The following is a 13,250-nucleotide window of genomic DNA, read 5'->3' on the forward strand; positions in this document are numbered from 1 at the left end:
CCCTGGCATTGGCATAGAGTTCTGTGTATAGTCTTTGGACACAGTTGTATTGCTCCTGTTTTTGTTGACAAAGAACTTTCTCACTTTTCTAGTGGTTCCTTGTTCATGATTTCATGTCATTAGTATATATATTCAGTTCTTTTAAGGTGTGTTATAAAAATCTAAAAAGTATCAAAGGAGAATTAAGTTGAATTCCTCTTAATTTTTTATGGCAGATAAATTTCATTGGGACTTGAAAATGTCTTAAAAATCTGTTCATGAAAGAGTTATCCAATAAGGCCAGAAGTAATTAGTTCTAGAGAAATTAGGCTGTGCTGCCAAATGGCTAGGTCTTTCTTCTATTAATTTTTTAATGAACACCATATTTTATTGGTCCCTTTAACAAGAAATCATGCCAAAAAAGAACACTTTCCAGGTCATGTGCCTAACAATCAGGCTCCCTAGTAAGGTTTCTGGTGTCTTTGTGGTGTGGAATAACATCTTAAAGCTTTTGTTAGTTTTGCAAAAGACCAGTGTGTCCTTGGGCCCTTTCACATGGCAGGACTAAGGAAGGTAGAGAGGCAAAAAGACATGCTGTAAATAGGAAGGCAGTACAGGTAAATGCAATTTTAGTGAACTTGGAAGGATGTTGAAATTATTCTGTACCCAGCTTTTTAAAGTGGGGAATTTATATAAAATGTAATTGTGTTTTAAATTTACATAAAACACTTGACAAACTATTTTCAAGCAGTAGCAAATTGAGGTGGTCTTCAAGAGATTATATTGTTTGAGGTTATTGAATCTGTGAGTTACTGACATCACTGAAGCATGAGAATTTTAAAATCCTGTCTGGTATCTTGTTCATGTTGTAAAAAACAATATTTGTTGGTGGTATCTATAAACTAATAGAATTTTACAACTGAAAGAAATCTTGAAAATCTAGTTCAATCTCATTTTTTATAGGAAAGCTGAGACTCAAGGGTTAAGTGAATTTTAAGGTTATGTTCCTTGTTAATGTCAGAGATAACACAGAATTCTAGCATGTTCCTCAATATTTTAAACGAGTATCCTACTAATAGCATGTTATACAGTAGCTGTTATACAGTAGTAGTTCATAGTAACTGTTTAAGTGGCACAGTTATTAGTACCATTTATTAAACACTTCCTATGTGTTAAGCATCATGAAAAGAGCTTTGTATGAATTTAATTTTCACAAATTTTGTGTGCTATTTTTTTGTATATAATTACTACTCAGCTCTTTATAGTTAAGAAATGGACTAATGTTGTGTAATTAAGTGATTTTGATTTTCTAAACTCTTCAGTCTCGTAAGAATTAAAATATCTACCTATTAAGCTGGGTACAGGAGTCAAATCAGTAAATTTCTAAAATTCACTCTTTGCAGAGGGATTTCATAAGTACATTTTAAGCAGTGTGGCTATAATATTGTGATTGTAATGAATTAAATCTCCTTGAAAAAATAATTACATTTTTGTTTGTAGAGTTCAGATCTGTCAGGATCATCAACTCCATCATCCACTCAAGAAACCTTGTCTTTAGCTACCAGTTCGTCCTCAGAAGGATTGAGGCAACGAACCCTTCCACAAGCACAAACCGACCCAGCACAGAGTCATCAGTTCCCATATGTAATGCAAGGGTGAGTGAAACTGATAGCTGTGGGCCTCTTAAAAATCTGTGACTCCAGACTTTCATGGTAGCCCCCTTCAGTAATCAAAGTACATTTGAAATTTACTCATATACCTAATTATATGTTTTGAGAATTAGAGGGTTAGGTGGAGCAGTGTTTTTTTTTTTTTTTTTTTTGGCTGTCTCACACGGTTTGTGGGATTTTAGTTCACTGATCAGGAACTGAACCCCGGGCTCTCTGCAGTGAGAGCACAGAGTCCTAACCACTGGACCGCCAGGGAATTCCCAGGAGCAGTGCTTTCTTTTTTTTTTTTTTTAAGTGAATGGTGTTTTGTTTTTTTAATTTATTTATTTTATTTTTGGCTGTGCTGGGTATTTGTTGCTGCACATGGGCTTTTCTCTAGTTTAGGCGAGCGTGGGCTACTCTTCGTTGCAGTGCACGGACTCTAGGCGTGAGGGCTCAGTAGTTGTGGCCCGCAGGCTCTAGAGTGCAGGCTTAGTAGTTGTAGCGCACGGGCTTAGCTGTTCTGCGGCATGTGGGATCTTCCCAGACTCGGGCTCGAACCCATGTCCCCTGCATTGGCAGGCAGATTCTTAACCACTGTGCCACCAGGGAAGCCCAGGAGCAGTGCTTTTGAAAGCTGGTTGTACATTAGAATTGTCTAGGGCAGTGCTTTTCAATCTTTAATGTTTGTGCTAATCACCTGGAGATCTTATTAAGATGCTGGTTCTGATTCAGTAGGTCTTATGGGGCCTGAGATTCTGTATTTCCAGCAAGCTCCCCTGTGATGCTGATGCTTCTGATGCATAGAACATACTTTGAATAACTTTTGTTTTTACTCAGTCTCACTATAGGTCTATGCAAATTAGTCTTCTGGGGAGCAGATGGGTGAATAAGAGTGTTCTTGGAAGAGTATAGGGCCCAGTAATATGCTTTTAAAAACTTCCACTGGTGTTTATGATCAGCCAGGTAACAACTGAGGTAGAATAAAACTGTGATGTATTATGAAGGTATGCTAACCATTGCATGTTATCCAGAGTCTTTCTTAGAGGAGTTTACTCAAGAAGCTTGCTATGGCTACCTTATATTTAGCAATTACAGCAGGCCTCTTGGGTTAGGCAGTTCTGGGGGGAATGCAGTCGACAGCCACAGCATATCTTTCAGACAGCTCAGAAAGGAGGATCTTGGAGAATACAGTTTAGACCTGGGTTATGTCTGAAACCAGAGTACTTTTGAAGTAAAGGAAACATGAATAATAGGTAGTGATAGTTGTTTTGTGTTGCATATCATGCTGTGGGACTGCAGTGTGTGACAGTGCTCCAGATCCATGATGGTGAGGCTGGGAATAAGGAAATGGCTAGGACCCCTCAGAATGGTAGTAAGTGATATAACCAAGAAGTAGCCACTGATTGTTATGCCAAACAGGATGTAATAACATACAGGTACTTTCTACTTAGAACTTTAAACTTAATTCAATTCTTAATGCAGAAAAACAAAGCAGAGTATATAGCAAAATATTTAAAAGACTCATCTGTCTCATATTCTTGAGTTTTTCTTCTAAAAATAAGTGTTTAGATGAGGCTGATTGTAGACTTTTATGAAGCATCCTATGAAACTATCAATATTTTTGTTTTCAGAAAATGATTATTACAAACCAAAATTTAGTTATTTATAAAAAAACAGTGTTGTCACGGTTTACATTATAGAATAATGGCTTAAAATACTTTCTGTCTTATGACAGTGATTCCTTTCCTGTCTTTTTTGCAGAGTAAGACAGTTCAGTTCCTCTTAATTTATACAGAGTGATTTTACTAATATTTTACCAAATACGGTGGTACTGATAGAAAGTGATAAAATTATGGCTATAATAAACCTGGAAGAATATGTAATGATATGTTAATAATAGTTATCTCTGCACAATAAGATTTTTAACTCTTTCTCATACTTACAGTGAATATATTTTGTAATAAACAAAACAAAGTGTGTAAAGTTGCATATCTTCAGAATAAGACCATGGTTATCTTGGGAAAAGATTAATAATTTCTTTAGGCTGTTGAGAAAATCAACAAACTTTGGAGACAAAGGCATTTAGCTCTTAGGAGTATATAAAACAGATTAGAAAAATCTGAAATAGTGTTTATTTTGCTAAAAATGAGTATTAAGATGATAAGCAATAAAATCCTTAAAGATTTGAGCTTCACTTAGGGAATTTATTACTAGATGAATAATGTTTTAAATTAGGAGGACAGTATAGCTTAGTGGATGTACAGATTCAGGAGCCAGCCTGCCTTGGTTTGAATCCTGGCCCTAACCACTGACTAACTTGGGCAAGTCTCTTCTCTACTTTGTTTCAGTTTGCTCATGATCTGGAGATAACGGTACTTATCATACAGGATTTCTGTGTGGATTAAGAGTTCATGTATGTAAAGTGTTTACTGATGTGTTAGCAGTTATTTATGAATTCATTCATATTTATAAAGGAATGTTATACATTCATTCAGCAAACAGATTTATAGTCATCTGTGAGTCTGATACACTGAACATTTGAATGAATGCCAGTGCTAGGTGCTAGAAAATGAATCTATATTTGGAAAGAGCACTTTGTGATTTACAAAACAATTTAAGTGAAAGTTCAGTAAACAGGTTATCAGTTCAACAATGAATGTGATTTAATTTCATCTTATAGTTGTAATTTTTTACTAATGAAGACTATATCTGTCTTTAAGTAAATTTTATTGAACATAGCCTTAGCCTTAAATGTACAAGAGCAGTAATTTAGTGACCTTGAAGAATTCACCAACAAAATATAATCTCTGCACACCTTTTTTAGACTTCAGTACAGCTTATGTTTAACTAGTCACATGTGTTTTCCACCATGTAGGTTAGTACTCTCAATCTTTAGTGAACTTGTTAAAATTGCTAAATTGTGATCCCTACTCCCTGAGTTTTTGAATCACTAGGTTTAGGATAGTGCTTAGGAATCTGCCAACTTAACAGCATTCTGGGAACCTCACTTTTTAAGAAGCTCTAATGCAGGTGATAATTTGCCCATCAAGATCTTGAGGAAACATGAGAAGACCAAACAGTACATGTGTATCACCACATTGGCTATCCATTTATAATGTCACATTTATAAATCTTGACTGACTGTTTTGGACTCAGTGTGCTGTGCTGTCATATTTATTTAACTCTAAAAACTGCTGACTGGTTTATAGAATACCTACTGTTTTGTACACTCAATTTTCCCCCCTGAAATAGTAACAACCTTGTTTTATAATTACTAAAACTGAAAACCTACTCATTGTACCCTTCTGTGTTATCTGATTTTTTAATAGTAAAAATCGCTTATAACCCACCACCCAGAAATAACTATTGCTAACATTTTTAGTTTCCTTCCAAATAATTTTCTAAGTATGCTTTTTAAATAGAAATATACTATTTTATTTTATAAACCTTTTAAAAAAGCATAATGTAGCCTGGACATAGTTCCAGATCAAATATAAAGCTACAACATTTAAAGTCTGTATTAGCAATAAGTTTAGCCAAGGAGGTGAAAGAGCCATGCACTGAAAAGTATAAGACAATGATGAAAGAAATTGAAGACACAAATAAATGGAAAGATATTCCATGCTCATGGATTAGAAGAATTAGTGTTGTTAAAATGCCCATACTACTCAAAGCAATCTGTAGATTCAGTCAATCCCTATCATTATTCCAAATGATATTTTTCACAGAAATAAAACAAACAATCCTAAAGTTTGTGTGGAACCACAAAAGACCTCAAATAGCCAAAGCAATCTTGAGAAAGAAGAGCAAAGCTAAAGGCATCACACTCCCTGATTTCAAACTATACTATAAAGTAACAGTAATTAAAACAATATGGTATTGGCATAAAAACAGACACATAGATCAATGGAGCAGAATAGAGAACCCAGAAATAAACCCATACATATATAGTCAATTAATTTATGACAAAGGAGGCAATAATATATAATGAGGAAAAGACAGTCTCTTCAATAAATGGTGTTGGGAAAACTGAACAGCCACATGCAAAAGAATGAATCTAGACTACTATTTTATACCATACTTAAAAATTAACTCAAAATGGGAATTCCTTGGCAGTCCAGTGGTTAGGACTCCGTGCTTTCACTGCCGAGAGCACAGGTTCAACCCCTGGTCGGGGAACTAAGATCCTGCAAGCTGTGGGGCATGGCCAAAAAAAAAAAGTTACCTCAAAATGAATTTGACTTGAATATAAGACTTGAGATGCTTCTAGGAGCTTGACCAGGTCCTCACAGTAAATACCAGAGAGGAATTCCTTCGTGTTTCTAGGAAGCAGAGGAGAAAGGAAAATGATTTTGAAATAACGCCACACCATTCTCTTCTTCTTAACAAGGTCTGCCCTCAGGAGAAACGATTTTACCAGAACATCACATGCTAGGGTTTATCAGAGCGTAACCTACTTGGTGCTTCTCAGTATTCCTTCCCCTTAGGTGGACAGGATGGGCGGAGGGGATTGGAGTTGAGTGTTTCCCTTCCCCCAAGTATGGTTCTTTTTTGTCTTTAGAATTATCCTATTACAGTTAAAATACTATGTTTTGAAGTCAGTAGAATAAACCTTCTCTGTGTGATATGCTGCAGACTTAATACACGAGTTCATTTGTTTCTGTATCTTTGAATTTTTTTTATGTCTTGTTATTTTTTCTTTTTGATTTAGCTTTTTTCTTAATTGCATAAAACATTTCTATGGTTCCAGTCTCAAATCTATAAAACAAGATACATTAAGAGCCCTGCTTTCATTTTATTCCCTTTTCCTGTTCTCTCTCTCCCCATAATACATAACTACTTTTATGACTCTTTGGTTTTGGTTTATCCTTCCACTGTTTCATAGTGAAAATTTAAGCAAGTGTGTATACATACACGTACACACAATGTGTATACACACATATATCCTTTTCATTATAACGTGAAAGATAGCATACATATTCTGCACCTTGCTTCTTAACAAAATATCACATAACAGAATATACAGGAGGTCATTCTGTGGGAGGATATGGAGATTTTCATTCCTTTTTACATCTGCACACCAATTCACTGACTGCATAAATTGTGAAATCCACTCTCCTATTGATGAATATTTGAGTTATTTTCCATCTTTACTTTTACAAATAGTGTTATAATGAATAGCTTTGTGTATATTATCATTTCAGATTTTTGCCATTTATATTTAGGATAGACTCCTAGAAGTAGAAGTAGGTCAAAGAAGATAGGTCAGAGAATAAATGCCTTCCTAGGATTGGAATTAAAAACAGGTGACATAAGCATGCTGCTAAGTGCTATGATAAGGTTCTCTCTTTTCAGTCATGAGCTACTGTCCTTGTTTTCATTTTTTCTCTGTTATTAGGGGAAAGGAGGCCGGGAGTGGGAGTAGGCTGAGTGTGTGGTTCCTAAGAGGGATGAGTATGTACAAAGGCTTAAAAGGGCAGACATGTGAAAATTTTTTCCATATTTCATATTTCTTTAAGCTAATTCTCAGGAGCAGAATTACTTGGGCAGTTGAGTATAAGTGAACATTTTTAAAGGTATTTAATTTTATGAAATTGTTTTTTAAAGCCTTATTCCAATTTATCCTCCTGGCGATGAAAGAGTTGCCAACACTGGATATTGGCAGATAAAAAATCCCTATCTTTATTTTATTTGCATTTATTTGGTGTCCTAATGATTATTTCAATTTCTATGAGTTCTTTATATAGAAAAGCTATTAACTAATATTTATTGTAAAGGTTTTTTTCTAAGCTCAGTATCTTTAAATTTTATGTTGTCAAATACGTTATCTTTTTTGAGCTTTCTTCTATTGTTTATAAGTTAGGAAAGTCTTCCTCCTTCCATAGTTTTGGTAAATAGTCAATTCTAATTGCATCTAGATTTTCTGTGGTTTAACTCAATACTTTATTTTAGTCTACTTGAAACTCATTTGAATATGGAATGAGGTGAACCTTTAAACTCCCTTCCCCCAACCACCAATTTGGTCATCACTTTTCCCAGCTCCAAATAATAATTCTCTATTGTGTTATTTAATGATGCATCCTCTAGAATATATTAAATTCTTATGTAATATGTTTCACTACTCTATTATTATGTGCTTTAACAGTAACTTTATAATTTCATATCAAATAAACTCTTTTTTCTTGTTTTCTGTAGAGTACCGAATATATAACATCTTGTCTGAAGGATAATTAACACAATGGAAAATTGTAGTATACCAACCTGGGCCTGGAATGTACCTTAGCAATTATACAGTCCAGTAGTTTTTAACTTATTGGTGAGGAAGGGAAGAAGCATATGGGAATCATCTAGGGGAATTTATTAATTTATTTTCTTGACAACATAGTTTCAGTAATCACATTTATGTTTTTGGCTGCAGGAAGGTGAGGTGGGAAGCTATAGTAATTTTTTTTTTTTTTTTTTTTTTCTGACCCCAGGGCTTTAAACAGGAGTCATGCTAAAAAAAATGCTAAAGAAAAGAAAAAAAAAACCTCTTAATTCTCTCGAACTCTCCCAAACCTATCCCATTCTTTAAGTTCAAATTTCCTTTTGTGAAATCTTTCTGAAATGCTCCCTTCCCTTCCCCTGAATTTCTACCATGTCTCTGTGTATTTTTTGTTGTTGCTTGGTGGTGAGAACATTCAAGATCCAGTCTCTTATTTTAAAAAAAAAAAAAACCTTCCCAGTGCCCAGCACAGCTGCTGGACCATCAGAAGTCCTTAAAAAGGTTGGCTAGGGTGAGTCAATGATATGAAAACATTGTTCACACGTTTTAAGAGGGGTTGGGATTGCTGGCGTGACCCAAAAGTATGGGGTCAACAAAATTTCTCTATAAAGAGACAGAGAGTAAATATTGTAGTAGTCTTTGCAGGCTGGGAGGTTTCTATAGCAACCACTTAACTCTGACGTATAGTGTGGAAGCAGCCACAGAAAATATGAAAATGAATGCATGTATCTCAATAAAACTTTATTGTGGATATTGATGTTTGAATTTTGTATAATTTTCAGGTGTCATAAAACACTATTTAAAATTTAAAAAAAAACTATTTAAAAATGTGAAAGCCATTAGGCCGCAGACTGTAAAAACCAAGCATTGGGGTGAATTTGGCCTTCAGGCCATAGTTTGCCAACCCCTGCTCTGGACAGAGGCCTGGACCCCATGGTAGAAGTGAGTTTTGATTCCATGGAGTTCATGTCGACCTCATCACCCTCAACAGCAGTAATTTTTTCTAAGTGATTGTTAGTGGCCTTTTCTTCCCTTGACCTTTAAAAACAGTGACAAAGTCCAGCTTTCACATTTAACAGTTGAAGTAATGGACTTGTGTGAGGTTATATTTCGTCTTAGTGGTAGAGATCGGTTGAGTTCTACTTTTAGGGGGATGAGTTTTTTTTTTAGTTGGAAATACTAAGAAAATTTAAATATATACCTAGATACTGACTAATATTATGGCTAATACTTGATTTAGATAGTTTTCATTTTGCTCAGATGCATCAGTTCACTGGGGGAAATGCCAACAGCATTTATACAAATGCCAAAACATTTATATAAATGTTTTATAATACGTCTCTCCTCCAGTGGTATGGCTTTCTCTCCAGATTTGATCACTAATTGGTATCTTTTTAAATGTATAGGTGGGGTAAGGTTCTTTTCCTCTTCTTATACAGGACTTGTTTATCAAGAGCTGGGAGGAACTCTCATGGAGGATTCTCTGCTTTTCCTTCTTCATTCAGTATGTGGGAAAGCTTGGGAAGTAGTGGGGAGGGCTGCATTCAGGAGGCAGGAGGATCTTCTGAGGATGGGAGCAACTGTATGGCTCCTATTATTCCTCCAAGGATGAGGAAATTTCAGGTTACATGCAGGAGAGTTGATGCCTTAATCTAGCACCAAGTTGCCTTTAGTACAGTTTGTTGATAAGTCTTAGCCTCCCAAGCTCTTCTAAATTAGGTTTCTATAATCAGTTTTTACTAATTGTATGTTAACAGTCTTTAGAATATAAAATTAAAGTTCATGAATTAGTTAATTATTCTTGTCTCACTCTGGATAGATCAAACTAATATTAGCTAAGATAAAATTCAAGTAATAGGAAGAAAAGGAGAGTTACAAAATTCACAAATTCTGCATTTACTTATATGTTTATCCCTGTAGTTGTCTTAAGGTATGCGAATTTCTGCAAACCTCACATTACACACTTTGAAGTCATGTTCAGAGTTAGTGGTAGGGGAGAGTAAAAATAAAAATAGCTAACATTTACTGAGTACAGACTAGCAACCCTGTGAGGAAGATTCTATTATTAGCCCCATTTTAGAGATGAGAAAATTGAGGCATAGAAAATTTAAATGTGGGCTTCCCTGGTGGCACAGTGGTTGAGGGTCCGTCTGCCGATGCAGGGGACACGGGTTCGTGCCCCGGTCCGGGAAGATCCCACATGCCACAGAGCGGCTGGGACCGTGAGCCATGGACGCTGAGCCTGCGCGTCTGGAGCCTGTGCTCCGCAACTGGAGAGGGCACAACAGTGAGAGGCCCGCGTACCACAAAAAAAAAAAAAAGAAAGAAAAGTTAAATGTGACCACCCACAAATTTTACTGAATTAATAGAATTTTAATCTACTTTAGGAATGCATGTATAAATATGTTCTGCTAATCTTGGTTATTTAACTAAAAAATATTTTACAGATTTTAATAATGTTCATTTTTATTTTACAGTTGATAGGTGCTATGTTTTAAATAATATTTTATTACTAATGTAAAATATCCTTTTGCTAATTCCCCCAAGTTTAGGGTTTTGGTTCTCAAGAAGAATGTACTAAAAATGTAATGAAAGTATTTTTTGACTTCTGTGCTGAAATGAGAAGATAGCAGATGTTTAATCTGGCCACACATTTGCTTTATTTTTCCATTAAAATTGGGCTGTGATGTTACTTGTTCTGTATACTTGGGGTCAGGGTCATCTTACATAAGCTATAATGTCTTACTTGAGCAATGCTGAAAATAAGTATTTTTCATTAAGATTGAATACGTTTGTCAATGGATTACTTGTAGTTCAGAAATAAAAATGTAGAGAAATGCTTTCAACTTCTTCTGGAGCATTAAAAGACATTTCTTTATTACTCGATTTTAGAAATGTAGACAACCAGCTTCCTGGGCAGGCTGTTCCGGCTGGATTCCCAGTGTATCCCGCTTTCAGCCCACTGCAGATGCTATGGTGGCAACAGATGTATGTGCATCAGTATTATATGCAATAGTAAGTTAGAGTTTATTTTTTTACTCATTGTGTTATTTGCTTTATTTTCTTTTTGATTCTAAGTAAGTTGATTTGGGATTTCATTTACTGATGTGTTTCATTGGTTTTTAAAAATTATTTTAAAGTATTTGGCTAAAGGAAAAAGGGTTCACATCCTGTTCACGTCAACTAAACCTATTCTCTGCTTCTCTCTCTCTCCACTAATTATATTTAGCAGTATTCAGGTGCTTTCTTTAATAGAACATTTTATCTATTTAAGAGGAGAAAACTTAGGAAAGTTTCACTGGAAGGCAGCAAATCTACGTGAAGGTAGGATGTCGAATAAAAAAGGGAATAGAAAGAATCATATGTCAGGGAGGCTCATATTGATGTAGGGCTTAGTTGTGGCTAATATGCTTTCTGGACTCTTGGTATTTTAGTAAGTCTTGCTTCTGATCAGCATGGAACAATCTTAGTACCAAATACAGTTTCTCGGTTTTCTTTCTTCTGTACTTCCTATGTGTTCATTTAACAATTCTAGCTTCTCTTTAATGTTTTCCTGTCCTTGTTTCTGTGATTCTGTCATCCTCTTCATTCTTTTTCTCTTTTCTGATCACTCATTTTGTGTCCTTTGTTTTTTCCCTTTTTCTAAATGGTAACATTTCTTGTTCAGTTAGGTATTTGTATACCTACCATGTGCCTTGTGATACTCAGTCTGGTAGGGAAGATAGGATTCAGTCCTGGGCCAGTCATCTTGGATTTCCTTTTTCCGTGGCCTTGTTAGCTCTCTGTGATGACTCCCGTTCTTCATCTCCTGTGCCTCCTCTTGTGTCTCCACTTAATTGTTGGAGATTTCCATAGAGAAATTTGCCTTTCCCTTAAATGCAGTATGTCTGAAATTTAACTGCACCATCCTCTTAAGTGCATTTCCCTTCTTGACTTCCTTGTCAGTGATACTGTCTCTTCTTAATCATCCTCCAAGCTCTTAGCCTTAGTCAGCTTTGATTCTGCCTTCTGTCATCCCTGAATCCAACAACTTACCAAGATGAGTTAGTATGTTGTTTCTAGCTTCCGTCCTTCCCTATATCTTACTTCCAATATTTTGTGAAGATCTTTTCTAATATTAGACCCACTTTACTGCAATCGCTTTTTCTCCTTTTAGGGTCTTTACTATATTTCATTGTACTACTGCCAGGTTAATTTGTGTAACACATAATTGAGTCTGTCATTCTCCATCCCCTAAAACATCTGATGGCTCTCTTGCTTACAGTGTGAAGTCTGTATCCTTATCCTTCCTCTAGACCTTACCCCAGGAAGCTAACCTGCTTTATTAACTTCATATCCTAATGCTCTCCTGTATAACCCCTTGGCTCCAGGAAGGCTCTTTATACCTTACCTGTCGCCATAGTAATTGTTATCATTTGAGTGACTGCTTTGTCCTTAGTACTCCACTAGATGCTTTACACCCCTTGTCTTGTTTATAACCTCAAAAGAACTGTGTAAGATAAGTGGGGCTTATCATAGTTTGCTACTGAATCATATAACCTTATGTACATCATTTAACTTCTGAGCCTCAAGTTTTCACATTTAATGAAATAACTCACCTATGAATCAGAATGTCCATGAGATAGGAAGTGTTTTGGAAATGAAAGAACCCTCTACATATACAATGTATTAGATAACTGGCTTAAATATAGGCTTTTGTAGCCTAGAAAACTTCTATTTTATTTTATTTTGCTATCTTGATTTAAAAACTTTATTGTAGAAATATTTCAACATATAAAAAGATAGAAGAGTGAAATGAATCCCTGTGTTCTCATCACCCAGCTTTTCAACATTTATCAATTCATGACAGTCTGGTTCTACAACTTTCCCCCCTTTGCTAAATAAAGCTAATTTCAGATATATTATCATTTTACCGGGAGTCTTTTTTTTTTTTTTTTTTTTTTTTTTTTTTTTAGGCTGCACCAGGTCTAAGTTGCAGAGTGTGAGATCTGTAGTTGCAGCATGCATGTGGGATCTAGTTCCCTGACCAGGGCTCGAACCCATGTCCCCTGCATTGGCAGGCGGATTCTTAACCACTGCGCCACCAGGGAAGTCCCAACCGGGAGTCTTTTAAAGGAAAATTTATTCTGACTTTTAAGCAATCAAATTATAAGCAAACTTCAGGACCACAGTTCTTCATAACTTGATAAGGACCTACACCAGTGTTCTCCAGATGGAGTTCCCAAAAGTCAGGATTGGGGTTGAGGGATTGTCACCTGGATCTCGTTAATATTTTAAAATACTAATACAAATCATTTATCACTTAGAGTGGACACACAGGGTAATGATTAATGTCCTTTTTTTTTTTTTTTTTT

General features: G+C 35.6%; 1 protein-coding gene across 1 annotated transcript in view; it reads left to right on the forward strand.

The window, feature by feature from the left end:
• Positions 1 to 13,250, forward strand: part of HERPUD2 (HERPUD family member 2) — a 43,865-nt gene that overhangs the window by 27,541 nt on the left and 3,074 nt on the right. Inside the window, exons 5-6 of the mRNA XM_007446121.1 lie at positions 1,480 to 1,634; positions 10,789 to 10,911. Coding sequence (XP_007446183.1) covers positions 1,480 to 1,634; positions 10,789 to 10,911 — 278 coding nt within the window. The remainder of the gene's footprint in view (positions 1 to 1,479; positions 1,635 to 10,788; positions 10,912 to 13,250) is intronic.

The sequence above is a fragment of the Lipotes vexillifer genome, unplaced genomic scaffold (assembly GCF_000442215.2).
Source record: "Lipotes vexillifer unplaced genomic scaffold, Lipotes_vexillifer_v1.1 scaffold822, whole genome shotgun sequence".
Classification (NCBI taxonomy): domain Eukaryota; kingdom Metazoa; phylum Chordata; class Mammalia; order Artiodactyla; family Lipotidae; genus Lipotes; species Lipotes vexillifer.